The sequence below is a fragment of the Bombina bombina genome, chromosome 1 (assembly GCF_027579735.1).
Source record: "Bombina bombina isolate aBomBom1 chromosome 1, aBomBom1.pri, whole genome shotgun sequence".
In the NCBI taxonomy this organism is placed as follows: Eukaryota; Metazoa; Chordata; class Amphibia; order Anura; family Bombinatoridae; genus Bombina; species Bombina bombina.
The window spans coordinates 1,098,815,115-1,098,836,391 of NC_069499.1; the positions used below are offsets into that span (position 1 = coordinate 1,098,815,115).

The 21,277-nt window shown below is 40.2% G+C and overlaps 1 protein-coding gene across 1 annotated transcript in view; it reads right to left on the reverse strand.

Moving 5' to 3' along the window:
* LOC128663152 (fer-1-like protein 4) overlaps positions 1-21,277 on the reverse strand; it is a 284,642-nt gene that overhangs the window by 82,686 nt on the left and 180,679 nt on the right. Inside the window, exons 17-19 of the mRNA XM_053717349.1 lie at positions 19,714-19,921; positions 6,721-6,841; positions 1,010-1,110 (exon numbers count right to left, since the gene is read on the reverse strand). Of these exons, the coding sequence (XP_053573324.1) occupies positions 1,010-1,110; positions 6,721-6,841; positions 19,714-19,921 (430 nt within the window). The remainder of the gene's footprint in view (positions 1-1,009; positions 1,111-6,720; positions 6,842-19,713; positions 19,922-21,277) is intronic.

A 21,277-nucleotide genomic window follows, 5' to 3' on the forward strand; every position in this document is an offset into this window, starting at 1 on the left:
TTAAAGCAACTTTTTCATTTACTCCTAATATCAAATTTTCTTCATTCTCTTGGTATCTTTATTTGAAATGCAAGAATGTAAGTTTAGATGCCGGCCCATTTTTGGTAAACAACCTGGGTTGTCCTTGCTGATTGGTGGATAAATTCATCCACCAAATAAAAAAGTGCTTTCCAGATTTCTGAACAAAAAAAAAAGCTTAGATGCCTTCTTTTCAAATAAAGATAGCAAGAGAACGAAGAAAATTGATAATAGGAGTAAATTAGAAAGTTGCTTAAAATGTCATGCTCTATCTGAATCACAAAATAAAAAATTGGGGGTCAGTGTCCCTTTAAGGACTCAGGAGGTTGAGGGGAGCAATTGCTGTTTTGCAGACAGGGGCAGGAAGAATCATAGTTGCATAGGTAGCATTGATACGTCTGCCCAGTTGGTGGGTGTGTCTGGGTAGCTGGTGGGTGGGCTTGTTTTGGTGGTCTTTGGGTGGGACTAAGGGAAATGCAGAAAATCAGGGCCTATGTTACAGTATTACTGTTATATAATCTTTTCTACCTCAGTATAATAGCAGACCATTGTAACTGTCCCTATTTGAGAGGGACAGTCCCTAATTCTGAGCTCTGTCCCACTGTCTCTCTCAAATAGGGACAGTAGGTAGATCTGCTATTATACTGAGGTAGAAAAGATTATTTAACAGTAAAACTGTAGCAGATGTACTTGGCTCCCTCTCCAGCATTTCCAGTATCTCCAGTTCCTATGTTATTCTGAGAAACCTAAAACTCACAAACATCTCTATTGTAAGCGAATGGCGCTCAACAGAATAACATAGGAACTGGGGAGTTTAGATTATTGGTTTAATGAGAGATGTTACTGCACCCAAACACACTTAAAGTTATATTAAAATCATATTTTAATATATACCATAAATCAGCAATTCAGCACTGCATTGCAAAATATTTGCATAAATGTCTTAAAATCGTTTAACCCATTTAAAATAAAATGTTGTCAAAGGATGTACCTGCAACCAGCAACAAATTCTTCAAAAACCTTCTTAAGACGAACTTCAGGGCTGGATTTTGGTCTCCTGGAAAGTTTCTCCACTTCATCAATTCCAAGTTCCTGTGGATCAGAGACAAATAAGTCAGATGTTTTCTTTTTATCTTTTTATGTAGCTCACAGAGACACTTCTGTTTTTTTTTTTCAAACCTGTCCCTGGGCCTCCCTAACAAGCCAGATTTTGAGGATATCTGAACTGAGCACAGGTGAAATAGTCAGCTGATTAGTATAGATGGTTATTTTACCTGCTCTCATCCAAGGTAATCCTGAAAATCTGGCGTGTTAGGGAGGCTACAGGACAGGTTTGAAAACCAGTGAGTTAGAAAAATCCGGAGCTTGTGTCTTATTGGTCAACCCTCAAAGTTAGTCTTGACAAACTGGAACCAAGATAAACTATTGTTCTGGGTTTTGACACTTTAAATAAATTATGAGCTAGGCCAACTAGGCCTTTGCCTTTTTCTCTAGTAGGGGTTCAATATCCCTCCATGGGCCTCTGGCCTCCATTTGTGAGAAATATATGAGGAAACTGCAGACTACAATTGTTGGGTAGATTTCAGGGACAGCACATTTCCTACTACCTAGGGTAGAGCACAACCTAAATACAACTGTACATTAAAGGCTGTAACACACTGCAAGCGGAGTGGCGCGCAGCGTGTAGATGCGGTTGTGCGCGCTCAGTGTGTCCTGTCTTTTCATCTCTGAGCACTCTGCTGCGTCAGGTAGCGTAACTGAGCGCTCAGAGATGAAATATTTGAACTTCAGAAGCAATGCGACGTGGTGCAAAGCAGCTGCTTTGCCTCGCGCCACATAGCTTGCAGAGTGTCACAGCCTTAAGACAGTTACCCACGTCCTATACTACAAAATTATATAGCTCCACTCATACAGCTTTCATATAAGCATACGTTGATGACTTTATATTTACAAATATATCAAAGATCCCTGCTCCATTACTTTTCTGCCTGTTTTGGGGCCGCTGACAGAAATCAACCCGATTGAATGTGATTGGGTTGATTGACACGCCCTGCTAGCGGCCGCGAATCTGCAGGGGGCTGCATTGCTCCAGCAGTTCACAGGAACTACTGGTGCAATGATAAATGCCGACAGCGTATGCATTTATTGATATGTGGCAGACATGATACGCTACTTCGTATCATGTCCTCTCGCACAATGATAAATATGCCCCATAGCCTCAAAGCGTTGACTCCTCAACCAGCTTTTTTATAAAGTGGTTTGTCACAAAAAATTATATATAAGAAAATAAAAACCAATTTGGGCCAGTTTCATCTAACTTGTTTGCCAACTTGCCTTAACTTTACTTGCTTTAACTTTATTCTGACTGACTGTAAATTTGTTTAATTTCAAATCAATTATAAGCGACTTTAAACAGTGCAAAGTCATTTGACTTAACTTACAAACCAGCTGAGAAAAACTGAAATACAGCTTGACATAAGTCAAGATAAAACACATATGTGCTAACTGTGGTACGGTAACAATGCAGCACAGACTTGTTTTCATTTAATATGATACCTTAATTAATATTCTGAAGTATTAAAAGTAATAATATTATTGTATTTTCATACATTAATATTGCATTTAATTTAATAGCAATATTTCAGTGTAACAATAAGTTTACAGTTTCAAAATGGTATTGACCGTATTGCCCTATTACCTAATACAAATTGACATCTGTTTTTGCTAAATGTCTTCGCAAACGTAGCATGTTGTAGTCTTGTTCTTAAAGTCAGTGGAGAAAGAGAAAAAAACATGAAATCACAGACTTAGGGCCCCGTTTATGAAGCAACGGATGGTGCTTCGGAGGCCCATCGTTTCATATGACCGCTGCTCCTTAACCTGTCCACTACCTTATAGGTGGCTGATTAAAATCATACCGGTCAAATACGATCGGGATGATTGACAGCTCCTGCTAGCGGCTGATTGGCCACCAGTGAGCAGGGGCAGCATTGCACAAGAATTTCACTAGAAATGCTTGCTATGCTTTTTCTAACTAGGTGGTTGCATTTCTAACAGAGCTAAATTGAATAAACTTGGGTCTGACCTCTGGCCCATTTCTGTTAATCCTTCTCAATAAATCTGCAGTCTTTGATACTAGTGATCACACTTTCCTTCTCTAAATCCTCCAAACCCATGGCATTTGTGACACAATATTTTCAATATTTTCTCTAATGTATCATTCTCTGGTACATCCTTTGCCCCCTTACAGTTTTTGTTTGAGGTACTACAAGGCTCAGTTCATGACCCCATTCCCTTTTTAATAGCAAAGTCCAAAGGAGTTCAGTATAATCTAAATGCTGATGACACCCAACTCAAACTCTTTGCACCTGATCTATACTTGAATTTGACAGTCATCAAATCAACACCCACCAAGCTGCTGCTTTGCGGTCATACGTGACTTAGAAGTTTCACTCGTTCCTTTGCCAGTTCCTGATGCTTCCATCTTAAAATAGTTCTAAACTTCTGCACATGACAACACTAATATTTTAACCCACTGTATTGTATTATCCCACTTTGACTATACCAACATTCACTCTGGTTCCCCAGTCTACCATCTGTTACCACTGCAATTCATCATGAATGTCTCTGCTAGACTGACCTTCCTCAAACATTGCTCCTCATCTTCTGCACCTCTCTGCCAATCTGTTCACTGGTTTTCCTTAGCCTCAAATATAGAATTCAGAATGCAACCCAACATACAAAGCCCTTAAAAACACTGTACCCCCATATATCTCTGATGTTGTCTGCAAATATCATCATACAAACTCCCTTCTGCCAATACCTACTTTTTCCTCCTCCCATCTTCAGTTTTCTGGGCGTAAAACATTTCTGTGGAATTCTCTGCCTTACTCCACTAGCCCCAAACTTTCTGACCTTCAAGTGTTCCCTAAAAAACTACTATTTGGGGAATGCGGGTGTATTTGTCTTATTTCTCACCTCTGATTCTTTTACATTTCCTATACTTACCTTTGTAATCCCTGTATCCTGTGAGCTCAAAAGCTCAATTGTCTTCCACACACAAACCTTTTACAAAGTAATCTGCAATATATATAGTTGTATGCAAAAGTTTAGGCACCCCTGACAATTTCCATGATTTTCATTTATAAATAATTGGGTGTTTGGATCAGCAATTTCATTTTGATTTATCAAACAACTGAAGGACACAGTAATATTTCAGTAGGGAAATTAGCTTTATTGGATTAACAGAAAATGTGCAATATGCATCAAAACGAAATTAGAAAGATGCATAAATTTGGGCACTCCAACAGAAATATTGCATCAATATTTAGTAGAGCCTCCTTTAGCAGAAATAACAACCTCTAGACGCTTCCTATAGCCTGTAATGAGTGTCTGGATTCTGGATGAAGGTATTTTGGACCATTCCTCCTTGCAAAACATCTCCAGTTCAGTTAGGTTTGATGGTTGCCGAGCATGGACAGCCCGCTTCAAATCACCCCACAGATTTTCAATGATATTCAGATCTGGGGACTGGGATGGCCATTCCAGAACATTGTACTTGTTCCTCTGCATACATGCCAGAGTAGATTTTAAGCAGTGTTTTGGTTTGTTGTCTTGTTGAAATATCCAGCCCCGGCGTAACTTCAACTTTGTGACTGATTCCTCAACATTATTCTCAAGTATCTGCTGATATTGAGTGGAATCCATGCGACCCTCAACTTTAACAAGATTCCCAGTATCGGCACTGGCCACACAGCCCCACAGCATGATGGAACATCCACCAAATGTTACTGTGTGGGTAGCAAGTGTTTGTCTTGGAACGCTGTGTTCTTTTGCCGCCATGCATAACGCCCCTTGTTATGACCAAATACCTCAATCTTTGTTTCATCATTCCACAGCACCTTCTTCCAAAATGAAGCTGGCTTGTCCAAATGTGAGTTTGTGGCGTGTGTGCAGAAAAGGCTTCTTCTGCATCACTCTCCCATACAGCTTCTCCTTGTGCAAAGTGCGCTGAATTGTTGAACGATGCACAGTGACACCATCTGCAGCAAGATGATGTTGTAGGTCTTTGGAGATGGTCTGTGGGCTTTTTCTGACTGTTCTCACCATCCTTTGCTTTTGCCTCTCCAATATTTTACTTGACCTGCCACTTCTGGCCTTAACAAGAACTGTGCCTGTTTCCATTTCCTCACCATGTTCCTCACAGTGGACACTGACAGCTTAAATCTATGTGATAGCTTTTTGAAGCCTTCCCCTAAATCATATTGTTGAACAATCTTTGTTTTCAGGTCATTTGAGAGTTGTTTTGAGGCCTCCATGTTGCCACTCTTCAGAGGACAGTCAAAGAGAAGAACTTGCAATTGGCCACCTTAAATACATTTTCTCATGATTGGATGCACCTGTCTATGAAGTTCAAAGCTTAATGAGCTCACCAAACCAATTGTGTGTTCCAATTAATCAGTGCTAGGTAGTTACAGGTATTCAAATCAACAAAATGACAAGGGTGCCCAAATGTATGCACCTGTCTAATTTCATATTGATGCATATTGCACATTTTCTGTTAATCCAATAAACCTCATTTCACTACTGAAATATTACTGTGTCCTTCAGTTATATGATAGATCAAAATGAAATTGCTGATCCAAACACCCAATTATTTATAAATGAAAATCATGGAAATTGTCAGGGGTGCCTAAACTTTTGCATACGACTGGTAGCTACTCATGGGCAGAGATGTCTACTGCAGCACTTTTTAATTGCATTTTATAATGTTTACCATGGCATTAAGAAGCTTTGTTTATTGAGCTGCAGAACATGATCATGATGATGATAATAATAATAATAAAGTTTAAGTTGTAACAAGTTAGCTGAAAAGTTCTTTAATTATTAAAAAATGTTTGCTTTAATATAACCATTTATTCTCAGAAAATTAAAAAAAGTATTTTATTATAATCATTGTTACTATTATTATTACAATAAGTGATTCTAATCTTTCAAATAAACGTAACACATTTATTTGCATATGGTGAAATGTTCCCTTTAATGGGGCGAATGGAAAATGCAGCAATGACGTATACGAAAATAGATAAAATGTTGTTTTATTCTGCCCTGTAACATTATTCTTTTTGAAACACTTTATTTTAACTGAATTAAAGGAAATAGTAAATATGAATTTAAAGGTACAGTAAATGTTAGGTCTAATAAAGGACCCTTGTATTAATGAACCCTTGTTTTTTAATATTTACTTCACATAGATTATTGTTTAAACCCCTTGAAATGCTGAAATGCAATATAAAAGGAAGCAACAGCCTAAGCCATTATTTATATATATATATATATATATATATATATATATATATATATATATATATATATTTCTATACATACAGTATATATGTCATATGTAAGATTTTTTTATATTTTCTACATAAATAACTATAGACAATTTTTTTTGTATTTGATCAGCTGCTTTTCTATTAAACTAAGAGTTTATTTACTTTTTATTATAAGTATCTGCACTTGTTTTATCATAAATCAATGTCATTGTTTTGCTTTACAAATAATTGGTAACAATAAAAATAATACTAATCATCATCATAAGCTTTTGACGCCCCAAAATGCAAAGTAGTTGTAATGTACAAGTATTGTCCTTGGTAAAATAATAAATCCTAGAAGGTGTTAACAGGGTAAGGGCAGATTTACCAGCCGTTCAGCTATCTTGACAATCCAGTTGGAGATGCAGAGTCTCCAGCTGTGGTCCTCCCAGTAGCTCCACACGTATATGCAGGGTTTATCATTGCTCATTGAGATGCAGCTGTAGGAACTAGAAAGAGAAGAGAAAAAAAATTATGCTTACCTGATAAATTTCTTTCTTTCTGGATATGGAGAAGTCACGTCATTCAATTACTAGTGTGAATATCACTCCTGGCCAGCAGGAGGCGGCAAAGAGCACCACAGCAAAGCTGTTAAGTGTCACTCCCCTACCCATAATCATTCGAAAATGAATAACACAAAGGTGTATAGGTGCCTGAGGTTTAGTCAAAAATAACTGTCTTAATCAAGGTTGGGGTCGTGGACTCTCCATATCCGAAAACAAAGAAATTTATCAGGTAAGCATAAATTTTGTTTTCTTTCCTCAGATATAGAGAGTCCACAATGTCATTCAATTACTAGTGGGAACCAATACCCAAGCTAGAGGACACAGAATGAACAGGGAAGGAGAACAAGACAGGCAGATCTAAACAGAAGGCACCACCGCTTGAAGAAACTTTCTCCCAAAAGAGGCCTCAGCAGAGGCAAAAGTATTACATTTGTAAAATGTGGAAAAATTATGCAGAGAGGACCAAGTCTCAGTCTTGCAAATCTGTTTCACAGAAGCTTCATTTTTGAACGCCCAAGAAGAGGAGACAGCCCTAGTGGAATGAGCTGTAATTCTCTCAGGAGGTTGTTGTCCTGCAGTCTCATAAGCAAAACGAATCATACTTCTCAACCAGAGAGAAATAGATTTAGAAATAGCCTTCTGACCCTTACGCTTTCCTGAGAAACACACAAACAGGGCAGAAGACTGGCGAAAATTCTTAGTCACAAGATAGTAGGTAAAGTAGTACTAATGGTAATTATCTTTATTGGTTTAACTATTCAATCATACACATTTAAAAACACTTAAACTCTCTAGATATCAATATATAGCATAGATGTGTGAATAATACCTCTGAGAATCATGTATCTATATGTGAAACATTGTACTTGATTTGTATAATATGAAGCAGTCAGATACAAACATCTTTTGGAGCCTGCTATTAATAAACTCATAAATAATGCAGTAACAAAGAGGACCTGTTAAAATGTAGGATGCCAGATTATGAGATTAAAGATATCTAGCTAATACTCTATTTGTAATTATAAAGTCCTTGCTTGCACAGACAACTTTAGCACAGCTGTTCAGTGTAATAGATTCTGTCTGCTTAAAATCTCTAAATATAATATTTAGTATAGTTGTGTGAATAACACCTCTGAGAATCATGTATCTAGATATGAAACATTGTACTTGGTTTGTATAATATCAAGCAGTCAGATATAAACACTATCTTTTATAGCCGGCTATTAATAAATTCAAAAATAATTCTGTAACAAGAGGACCTGTCAATATGTGGAATGTTAGGTTATGAGATTAAAGCTATCTAGCTAATACTGCTATCTGTAATTATAAAGTCCTTGCTTGCACAGTTAACTTTAGGATAGCTATTCAGTGCAATAGAGTCTGTCTGCTTAAGCCCCTTCTATAGCGGGGGCTAGATTAACGTTTAATTGACTTGTTTCACTAACATAGCACAACGTCTGATCTCAGAATATAACACATATTTACAAGCTATTGGCAATCAACAGTTATCATAGAGAGTAAGCTTTTAAAAAATGAGAGTATGGACTCTCTGAAGCCAGACCCCTGACACGTGTTTCGCTCACGCTTCCTCAGCTTGTAAATGTGTGTTATATTCTGAGATCAGACGTTGTGCTATGTTAGTGAAACAAGTCAGTTAAACGTTAATCTAGCCCCCCGCTATAGAAGGGGCTAAAGCAGACAGAATCTATTACACTGTATAGCTGTGTTAAAGTTAACTGTGCAAGGACTTTATAGTTACAGATAGAGTATTAGCTAGATAGCTTTAATCTCGCAATCTGACATCCAACATATAACATGTCCTCTTGTTACAGCATTATTTCTGAATTTCTTAATAGCCGGCTGCAAAAAATATTGTTTTTCTCTAACTGCTTGATATAATACAAACCAAGTACAATGTTTCATATCTAGATACATGACTCTCAGAGGTATTATTCACATACCTATGCTATATATTAATATCGAGAGAGTTCAAGCAGACAGAATCTATTACATTGAGCAGCTGTGTTAAAGTTAACTGTGCAAGCAAGGACTTTATAATTACAGATAGAGTATTAGCTAGATAGCTTTAATCTCATAACCTAACATTCCACATATTGACAGGTGCTCTTGTTACTGCATTATTTCTGAATTTATTAAAGGGACAGTAAACACCAGAATTTTTTTTGTTTAAAAAGGTAGATAATCCCTTTATTACCCATTCCCCAATTTTGCATAACCAAGACAGTTATAATAATATACTTTTTACCTCTGTGATTACCTTGTATCTAAGCCTTTGCAAACTGCCTTCTTATTTCAGTTCTTTTGACAGACATGCATTTTTAGCCAATCAGTGCTTGCTCTTAGGAGCTTCACGTGCCAGAGCTCAATGTTATCTATATGAAACACATGAACTAACGCCCTCTAGTGGGGAAAAACTGTCAAAATGCTTTCCTATTAGAGGCAGTCTTCAAGGTCTAAGAAATTAGCACATGAACCTCCTAGATTTAGCTTTCAACTAAGAATACCAAGAGAACAAAGCAAAACTGGTAATAAAAGTAAATTGGAAAGTTGTTTAAAATGACATGCCCTATTTAAATCATGAAAGATTTTTTGTGACTTTACTGTCCCTTTAAAAGCCGTCTCCAAAAGATAATGTTTGTATCTGACTACTTGATATTATACAAACCAAGTACAATGTTTCACATATAGATACATGATACTCAGAAGTATTATTCACACATCTATGCTATATATTGATATCTAGAGAGTTTAAGTGTTTTTAAACGTGTATGATTGAATAGTTAAACCAATAAAGATAAAGTATGAATGGTTGAAAATCGTGCCTGTATTATTCAGTGAGAACTTTTCCTAAATAATTGCAGGGGTAAAGCACTCTTTTTTTGTTACAGAAAATCCTTAGTCGCCTGTAGGTAGAATTTTAGAGCACGCATAACATCCAAGTTGTGCAACAGACGTTCTTTATGAGAAGAAGGATTGGGACAGAGAGAAGGAGCAACAATTTCCTGATTAATATTTCTATTCAAAACTACTTTAGGAAGAAACCCCAATTTAGTATGAAGAACCGCCTTATCCGCATGAAACTCTCAGAGCAGAAGAGATAGCAATAAGAAACAAAACCTTCCAAGATAGCAACTTAATATCTATGGAATGCATTGGCTCAAACGGAGCCCGATGCAAAACTTTAAGAACAAGATTAAGGCTCCAAGGAAGAACAACAGGTTTAAACACAGGCCTGATTCTGACCAGGGCCTCACAAAAAGATTGAACTTCTCGCACATCCGCCAGATGCTTGTGTAACAAAATAGATAATGCAGAAATCTGACCGTTCAGAGAACTGACTGACAACCCTTTCTCCAGACCTTCCTGGAGAAAAGACATAATTCTAGTAATCCTGACTCTACTCCAAGACTAGCCCTTATATTCACACTAATAAAGGTATTTACGCCATACCTTATGGTAAATTTTTTGAGTAACAGGCTTGCAAACCTGGATCATGGTCTCAATGACCGACTCAGAAAATCCATGCTTAGACAGAACTAAGCGTTCAATCTCCAAAGCAGTCAGCTTTAGAGAAACGAGATTTGGATGGATAAATGGACCCTGAGTTAGAAGATCCTTCCTCAGAGGAAACCTCCAAGGCGGCCAAGATGACATCTTCACTAGGTCTGCATACCAGATCCTGCGAGGCCATGCAGGAGCTATTAGATTTACTTATGCTCTCTCTTGTTTGATACGAGCAATAACTTTTGGAAGGAGCACAAACGGAGGAAACAGGTATGCTAGACCGAAATCCCAAGGAACCTCCAGAGCATCTATCAGAGTGGCCTGAGGATCTTTTGACCTTGAACCGTACCATGGAAGCTGGCGTTCTGCTGAGACGCCATCAGATCCCACTATGGCACCATCCATTTGGGGGTTAACCTGGAGAACAGCTCTGGATGGACAGCCCACTCCCCAGGATGAAATGTCTGTCTGCTCAGGAAATCCGCTTCCCAGTTGTCCACTTCAGGAATGTGGATGGCAGATAGACAATTGTGAGCTTCCGCCCACTGAATAATCCGTGCCACCTACTTCATGGCTAAGAAACTCTGAGTTTGTCCATGGTGGTTAATGTAAGTCATTGAGGTGATGTCCGACTAAAACCTGATAAACAGAGCTAAAGACAATTGAGGCCAAGCCATCAGAGCATTGTAAATCGCTCTCAATTCTGAGATGTTTATGGAGAGAGCAGACTCCTCCCGAGACCATAGTCTCTGTGCCTTTAATGAGTCCTAGACTGCTCCCCAGCCCAGCAGGCTGGCGTCCGTGGTCACATTCACCCAGGAAGGTCTCCAGAAGCATGTGCCCTGAAACAGATGGTCCTGAGAAAGCCACCACGGGAGAGAATCTCTTGTCGACTGGTCTAGATCTATTGTCAGGGTGCCAGGAATCAGACTAAGACGAAAAGTGCAAAAATAATCACACCTTTATTAATAACAAAAAATAATAAAAAGTCCACAAGTCAAACAACAAGCCAGGAGTCAAAGCCAGAGCTGGTAGCCAGACGAGCCGAGTCAGGAGCCAAAGCAAATAGTCAGATGAGCCGAGTCAGGAGCCAAAGCGAGTAGTCAGACAAGCCAGAATCAGGAACAAGGAGAACAGCAGAGTCAGGAACAAGCCAGGGATCGGGAACCAGGAGGGACATCAGACAGCCAGGTAATACACAGGAGCTGGAACTCACAAACAGGTCTGAGACATTGCAAGGGCAAAGCATACTGAACAGAGGCCCTTTAAATAATAAGTGATGACATCACAATTCTGAGACTGTAACCTGTCTCACACGGATGATGTACACCAGTCTGGCCATAAGAGGGCTTGCAGGAAATGAGCAGCATCACACACTCTGCACCAGACTCAGCAAGAGAGGTGAGTAAAATGGCAGGGAAAAAACCTCCCCTCAATGACCCCTCCCCCGCAGGAGGACAAAAGGCTTATTAGGGAAATAGGCATGGAAGGCACAGAGGAGGGAACCCATGAATGCTCCTCCGGGAACATAGCCCCTCGAGTGAACCAAATACTGTACGCAGCCCCTGGACATACGAGAGTCAATAATGCTGCTGGCCTCATATTCTTCATGGTTGTCAACAAAGATAGGACGGGGATGAGGCAACACAGTGGTAAACTGATTACAAACCAATGGTTTCAAGAGGGAGACATGAAAAATATTGGAGATGTGCATTGCAGGAGGAAGGTCAAGAGGGTAGGCCACAGGATTGACCCGTCAGAGTATTCGATTTAAACCAACATAATGGGGAGCCAGTTTATTGGAAGGCACATGAAGGTTCAAGTTACGGAGGACAGCCAAACCCTCTCACCAACCTGGTAGGAAGGCGCGGGCAAACGCCTACGATCAGCCTGGAACTTTTGGCACTGCATAGAACGATGAAGGCAATCCTGAATCTGCACCCTCCAAAGCCGGAATACCTTGAGACATGAATGAATCGGGCAACAAGGATGGTTGAAACCCATAATTCACCATGAACGGGGATAACTGGGAGGAAGCATTATTAGCACTATTACGAGCAAACTCTGCCCAAGTTAACAGTTCAGACCAATTATTGTGGTGATCTGAGACATTGCAACTGAGTTTGATTAGACCGTTCCGCAGCCCCATTGGATTGAGGGTGAAATGCTGAGGAGAAGGAAAGCTGGATCCCCATTTGAGCACAAAAGGAACGCCAAAATCTGGAGACAAACTGGCTACCCCCGGTCTGACACTATCTCCTTGGGTAACCCATGTAAACGGAAGACGGAAGCAAGCTCTTGAGCGGTAGGCAGCTTCATCAAGGGAATGCAATGTGACATTTTGGTCAACCATCATAATGATAACAGTATTGCCACTGGAAACAGGGAGCTCAACAATGAAGTCCATGGAAAGATGTGTCCAAGGACACTCACCATTAGCAGTAGGTTGAAGAAGACCCACAGGAAGACATTGAGGAGTCTTATTCTGTGCACAAACTGAGAAGGAGGCAACATATGCAACAACATCAGAACGAAGACCTGGACACCAGAATTGTCAAGTGACAGACCAAATCCTTTGGTTCTTGCCCGGGTGACCTGCGGCTTTAGGATAGTGTTAAGTGTGCAAAAGTTTAGTTAGAAGATTCTCAGGAACAAAGCACTTACCACTAGGTTTCTCAGAAGGTGCATTGGTTTGTGCAGCCAGGATCTCCTCCCCCAAGGGAGAAGTCAAATTAGTACATATGGTAGCCAAAATATGGTCAGGAGGTATAACTGGAGTAGGTACAGACTCCTCCTTGGACAGAGGTGAAAATTGTCGAGAGAGGGCATCAGCCCTAACAATCTTACTACCAGGCAGGTAGGAGACCACATAATTAAACCAAGACAAAAATAGCGCCCATCTGGCCGACAAACGTTTTGCTTCAGATAGATAATTTAAATTCTTGTGGTCAGTAAGAATGAGCACTATTACGCTAGTACCCTCGAGAAGATACCTCCATTCCTTGAGTGCCAAAATTATGGCCAATAATTCCCTGTTGCCAATTTCATAATTGCACTCCACTGGAGACAATTTCTTAGAGAAGAAACTGCACGGATGCAAGGAACCGTCAGGAGTAGGACGTTGAGACAAGAGGTCACTTACTCCAGTCTCAGACGCATCGACCTCAAGAACGAAAGGCAGGACATGGTTAGGATGAGCCAGAACTGGAGCGGCAGCAAAGGCAATCTTAAGACTATAAAAAGCCTTAATGGCAGTAGGTGACCAATGGAGTCGATCATTCTCTTTACGGGTCATGTCTGTGATAGGTTTGACCAAGGAAGAAAAGGTTTTAATAAACTTTCTATAGTAATTGGGGAAGCCCAAAAAACATTGAATAGACCGAAGACCAACTGGGCGAGGCCACTGCAGAACTGCAGACAACTTGTCAGGATCCATGGAGAACCCTGCAACGGAGATAACATAACCTAGGAAGGTTACTTGAGTCTGATGGAACTCACATTTCACGAGTTTACAAAACAGGCTGTTCTTGCGTAATCTCTGAAGAACTTGTGTAACATCGGAACGATGAGCCTCAAGTGTGGGTGAGTGTATGAGGATGTTGTCTAAGTACACCACAACACACTGTTGCAACATATCTCGTAGGACATAATTAATAAATTCCTGGAAAACAGCAGAAGCATTACCCTTTTTCTTCACAAAGAAGAAGCCAGCCCCTGCAGGAGAGCAGGATTTGCGGATGATCCCCCACGACAGAGCATTGGCAACATACTCCTCCATAGCACAATTCTTCGCAACAGACAGAGGGTAAACCCAGCCGGAGGAGGAATGGCTCCGGGCTGCAGGTCTATGGCACAATTGTAAGACCGGTGAGGAGGCAACGTACCGGCACGCACCTTGTCAAAAAGTCTAGGAACTCTCGGTACTCCTCTGGCAATTGAGATACCGAAGAAGTGCACAAGACTTTAACTGGTTTCTGAAGACAAGTGGAAATACATTGCGGAGACCATGACAAAATTTTGGACCTGCACCAGTCGAAACTGGGATTGTGCTTTTGGAGCCATGGATAACCCAGAACAACTGGAAAATGTGGAGAGTTTATCACCTGGAACTGGAGGGTTTCAAAATGGAGAGCCTCAACAGCCAAGGATAACGAAGTGGTTTCGTGAGTAACGAGTGCGGGCTGAAGGGACCTGCCATCAATGGCCTCAATAGCAAGCGGAATGGACCGAGGCAAAACAGGAATGGAGTGCTTTGATACAAAAGCACTGTCAATGAAATAGCCAGCAGCACCGCAGTCAACAAGAGCCTTGGTGACTATAGAGGAGTCCACCCAAGAAAGGACAACTGTGACCAAAGTTTTCTCCTTTAGCTGTTCCGGGGACAAGGATAAACCACCCAAGGTCTGCCCCTGACAGGACCTTAGGTGTGAGCGTTTCCCGGACATGTAGGACAAGACTTTAAAAGGTGGCCCTGTAACCCACAATAGAGGCAGAGCCCCTCCCTCCTCCTAAAGCCCTCGCCACCACGGAGGGACGCGTGAATCCCAACTGCATCAGCTCAGCAGTACCTGGTGACTCGGGACCAGGAGGCATGGGTAGGAATGAACACGTAGGAGACAACGGAACAGGAGGCTTCCGCAAGCGTTCCTTGATAGAGGGCCTCTCTCTGAGTCTGATGTCAATTAGGATCAAAAAATACATCAATGCCTCGAGATCCTCTGGTAAATCTCTGGCAGCAACTTCATCTTTAATCGCATCAGAGAGCCCATGAAAGAAGGCGGCAACAAGGGCTTCATTGTTCGAACCTACCTCTGCGGGAAGCATACGGAACTCAATGGCATACTGAGCAACAGATCTTGTACTTTGCTGAATGGACATGAGTCGTTTAGCAGTAGAGGAGGAGCGAGCCAGAACATCAAATACCCTTTGAAAGGAGGCCACAAATTCAGGGTAATTTGAAATCACAGGTTTATTAGTCTACCGCAAGGGATTAGCCCAGGCAAGAGCTGTGTCAGAGAGTAAAGAGATGAGAAATCCCACCTTAGCTCTGTCAGAGGGAAACGCCTGAGGTAACATCTCAAAGTAAATGCCCACCTGGTTCAAAATCCCTCTGCACTGAATAGGATCGCCTCCATATTGCTGAGATATGAGGTAGAGGTGCAGAACCGGACATGCTCCTGGTAGGACTAGGTGCAGCAGCGGAAACAGGAGCAGCCATAACTTGCGGGACACTTTGGTCCAAATGTGCAGTGTGAGTCAGCAGAGTTTGAAGGGCTAGTGCAAATTGATCCAAGCGGTGATCCTGTTCATCCATCCTGGAAATGATGGTAGGTAAAGGTGGATTATTAGCACCATCAGGATTCATGGCCCTTGCGTAATGTCAGGGTGCCAGGAATCAGACTGAGACAAGAAGTGCAAAAATAATCACACCTTTATTAATAACAAAAAATAATAAAAAGTCCACAAGTCAAACAACAAGCCAGGAGTCAAAGCCAGAGCTGGTAGTCAGACGAGCCCAGTGACGTGCAGTGACGTCAGAGGATGGTGAGGCAGTGGCTAGGATACGCCTTCATTCTTTAGATATCCTTTGTTGAAGAAATAGTAATGCACATGGGTGAGCCAATCACATGAGGTATCTATGTGCAGCCACCAATCAGCAGCTACTGAGCATATTTAGATAAGGGGGGGGGACCACTGCATTTTAAAGTAATAAAACAGCAGAGCTACAGAGAGTTCAGAAAATTAGTCTATAATTTAGTGTGAAGTACAGAGGCAAGCTGCTAACTTAGTGGGTGTAAAGTTTGAGTAAACAAAATACAAAAACGACCCTGCTATAAAAGAGTAAACAAACACTAAACCACATTCATTAAATTATCATTTTAACTAACAGAATCTTTCAGTAAAAACTTACTTTAATAAGATGTGGGTGAAACACTGCTCTCTGTGCCTCTCTCCTGCTCTGTAAGGATTCAGGAAGTGACAGTGGCACATTCCACTGCACTTAGAGGGGAAGAACAGAACTCTTTTTCACTTTAGCAAAGCTAGCAGGTTCACAGGACAGCAACAAAATATATGAAAGTTGTTTTTTCCGTTTTTGTTTTGTTTTATATGATTTTACATCCAGCCCCAACCCTAAGTTCCACTTACTAATGCCTCTCGCTGGATTGGTTCAGCCCAAATAGGACTGCCTCAAATAAGCAGTTAATGGGCCATGCAATGATCTTAACCACTTGCATCCAGTAGATGGCGCAGCATGTTGTGTAATGGTGGGCAGACCTGCTTGTGCCTATTCATTGCACAACATATAGCTGTGAGAAAAAAAAATGCTGGGGGAAAAAATCTACAATTTTTTTTTTAAAGCCAATAAAAAAAATATATTTTTGCCCATATGAGAGGTGAAGCACTGCCTCACCTGCCTCTAGTGACTGCACATCACTGGACGAGCCGAGTCAGGAGCCAAAGCGAATAGTCAGACGAGCCGAGTCAGGAGCCAAAGCGAGTAGTCAGATGAGCCATAATCAGAAACAAGGAGAACAGCAGAGTCAGGAACAAGCCAGGGATCAGGAACCAGGAGGGACGTCAGACAGACAGGCAATACACAGGAACTGGAACTCACAAACAGGTCTGAGACAACGCAAGGGCAAAGCATACTGAACAGAGGCCCTTTAAATAATAAGTGATGACATAACAATTTTGAGACTGCAACCTGTCTCACATGGATGATGTAAACCAGTCTGGCCATAAGAAGGCTTGCAGGAAATGAGCAGCATCACACACTCTGCTCCAGACTCAGCAAGAGAGGTGAGTAAAATGGCTGCCAGCAGCACATGGCAAACAAAGCAGGGAAACAACCCTGACATATATCCTCTGAGACAGATCTGAATGGTCTCCGTTCCATTGTCTGAGCATGCCTAATTGCAGAGCTCTCAAATGGAATTGAGCAAAGGGAATGCTGTCCATGGAAGCGACCATCAGACCAATTACCTCCATACATTGAGCCACTGATGGCTGAACAGTAGACTGAAGAGAGAGGCAAGAGGAGAGAATTTTGGATTTTCTGACCTCAGTCAGAAAAAAATTCATAGATAGGGAATCTATTATTACAATTGTAGCTGGAACAAGGGAACTCTTTTCCAGATTCACTTTCCAACCATGGGAACTTAGAAAAGACAACAAGATCTCTGTATGATAGTTTGCTTGTTGAAAAGATGGCGTCTGAACTAATATGTCGTCCAGGTATGGCGCTACTGCAATTCCCCGAGACCTGATCACTACCAAGAGAGCCCTCAGAACCTTTGAGAAAATTCTGGGAGTCCCAAACTGAAAGTGTTTGTCTAGAAAGGCGAATCTCAGTAATTTGTGATGATCCCTGTGGATGGGAACATGAAGATACGCGTCCTTCAGGTCTATGATCATCATGAACTGACCCTCTTGGACCAAAGTCTCCTCTCTAAGGTTCCTAAATTGCCACGGACTAACCTCTCTCTGAACCTGCATTCCTTTAACAGCTGAACAGGCTAATGGAAGTCCTGACAAACTCACCAGAGCCTGCTGTCACCATCAAACTGAGGCTCTGGCTTCCCTGCACTTCCTGTTAGCAGCATTCCATAAACCCTGCACGGATCTCTACTGCTCTCAACCAAACAAACCATCAATCATCCTGGTCTGCACAGACTTTAACCCTTTCCCTGGATCTCAGCTAAATCACAAGTAAACTCCCCAGGGGGTCATATACCATTACTGCTTTGTTAAACGGAACTTTTGCTTTATCTGTGATTAACACTGGAACTCTCTGTTAACTAAGGAAAAACTGGGATTACTCTGACTCCTGTTCAGTTATACATCCTTTTCTAAGCTCACAAGTTAATTGCATTATTTGAGTTTGCTTATTTATTTTATTTATCATTTCATCAGTTCTAACTTAATCACTGATTACTATATGACCTGAGGTCTCTTCAATTGCAATTGAGTAGTTGCTTGCCAGCTGTCTCCTTTCCTCATATTGAGCTTATCTGTGTATTTAACCCAAAGTATACGTTTATTCCTTCTACTAGACCAAAAGGCTACTAAGTGGTTCTACAGTTCATATTTCCATTATAAACTGTTATACTTTGTAGCAACAACTAAACAAATAAACACACTTAAAAAACACCTTACACTAACTATATAAGTTAGGTGTAGTTAAGGTGTTGCACAAAGGAAGCATGGAAAGAATGGTTTCCATTTTGAAGGAAGGTACCCTGAGAAACTTGTTGAGGCACTTTAGGTCTAAAATGCGTCAAAAAGTTCCCTCTTTTTTGGGAACCATGAAAAGATTTTAATAGAATTATAGACCCTGTTCCCTTACTGGAACTGGAACAATCACTCCCAGGGAGGAAAGGTCCTGAATGAAGTTCAAGAATGCCTCTCTTTTTACCTGGTCTGCAGATAATATTGAGAGGTAGAATCTGCCCCTGGGAGGGAAAGTTTTGAATTCTATTTTGTAACCCTAAGATACTATGTCCACAGCCCAAGGATCTGGGACATCTCGTCTCCACGCTTGACCAAACAGGAAAGTCTGCCCCCCACTTGATCCGATACCGGACCGGGGACTGACCCTTCATGCTGACTTAGACTCAGCTGAGGATTTCTTTGATTGCTTCCCCTTATTCCAAGACTGATTGGGCTTCCAAGAAGACTTGGACTGCTCCTGCTTGGAAGAGGGAGAGAAAGACTTTTGACCTTTGAAGTTACGAAAGGAACGAAAATTGCTTTGATGTCCTTTGAGTCTGTTTTTCTTGTCTTGCGGTTTGAAAAGACCCTTTTCCACCCATAATATCAGAAACATATTTTTAAATACAGGAGACGGGGAGAAAGGAATCCCTGGCTTCTCCCATTCCTGTGAAATAGTCTCCGTCACACGGTCTGGGACAGCAAAAACTTCCACAGAGGAAGGAACATCATAGTATTTATTAAGTTACTAGACTTCTGAGTAATTTAGGGCACACACACTATCTGGTATGCAGATGTTAACACGCCCCAGAAAGTCACTTGAGTAATGATAAAAAAACAACATTGTAATAAGAGCACAAAAATAGAATTTCTATTGATTAAGTTAGAGCAATGTTAATGCACAATAGCACTGATATTTTTGTGCTCCACTTGTAATCTATGCTTTTGTGGTCTATTTAATTTTGAGTTAAATGTCCCTTTAAGTGTTTATGTTACAAATTGAACGAAGACCTAAATGGCAGGAAATATAGACCATGGAATGGAAGAGTAAAAAGGATATCAGTTTTGACTAGAGATACCTGTCATATTCAGTGGGCTCTGGCCGCATACTTGGAGTAACAGATACACCCTCTTGTTTAGTGTCTGATGGCACAGTCTCTATTTCCAGCTCATCCTCTGAGCCTGTGTCTAACAGACTCTGGTGCTCCTCGGTTACGTTGGCTGCTGTGGTTTTCTCACTCTTCTTAGATGCTTTTGGGATCACTTCTGCTACTTTGCCATAGTTCCCTAAAAAAATGACCATTAGTCATGAGAAGAATTATGTCATTATTTATTTAAAAAAACAGATATTTAATTAAGAACTATTTATGTTGCATGTATATTTTATCATCATCATTTTTTTTTAAAATGGTTAATTCAGTAAGAACTAATTATGTTACATGTATATTTTATCATCATTTTTTTGAGGTTTATACAGATTCATACATGACACTTAGATGGTATACATAACAGTAGGGATAGGCGAATGTGCTAAAAGTGTAATTTGTTTAGTAGAACAAATAGTCGTGTGGACGTGTTTTGGACAATCGAATGTTGATAAGAATTAAAATTAATTAAAATTCAATAATCGAATGTTATTTCTGTTTTTCGAATGTTTATAATTATATTGAATATGCGATTTTGAAATTTTGAATGTAACATTCAATTTAAGAAATACTATTCAGAAGTTTAATAGTTCATGTAGGGAATTTAGTAAATTGATAGATACAAATATATCAATTTGAATGTTTCTATTTTGAATATTGCATAATTCGAATATTACATTTAAAGAAAGCATTAGAAACACTATTGCAAATATATAAATTCGAATTTTTGAATTTGAATATTGTATAATTCTAATCGAATTGTTAGAAATTTTTGAATTGAATATTACATTTAAAGAAAGCATTAGAAATACTATTACATAAAAAGAATGTTAAAATGTTGCACAAACATTCGAAATTCGAAAAAAACTAATGTGTTAAAATTTGTTTTATTATTTGAATATTGGAAAGCATTCACCCATCCCTACTGAACAGCCAATGAATTTATGGTCTTCTTCAAATCAGAGGCACAGGACTGTGATCTGCTACTTTTAAATGGGGAGCAATACAGCATTTGATTAGCTATACCACATGGTGACAATGTTTTAGAATGTTCTTGTAGATGGGTGGCCAGGTAACAAGACAGTAGACAACCCTGGGTGTATAAAGAAACCTTTACCAAGTGCTATGATCCTCAGGGGTGGATTGTTAAGCAGTTTTAGTAGAAGTGCTATGTTGAAAACATGTATTTTAACAAACTGCTGTGCATTTTAAAATGACCTTTATGTCCATTTAAATCTTCAATTAACACGTTTTTAATGCACGAACTGTCCTTTTCTTTGATTTGCAAAATAGAACATTATTGAATCTAATGTATTTAAAAGGAAATGAATATCAAAAATGTTTCTGTTGGTATCATTTGTTTAAAGCATATCTATGTATGCTCAGCAGCAACGATGCAATACTGGGAGCTAGCTGATGATTGGTGGCTGTGCACATTTGTCTTTTGCCATTGGCTCACCAGATGTGCTCAGCTGGATCCCAGTAGTGAACTGCTGCT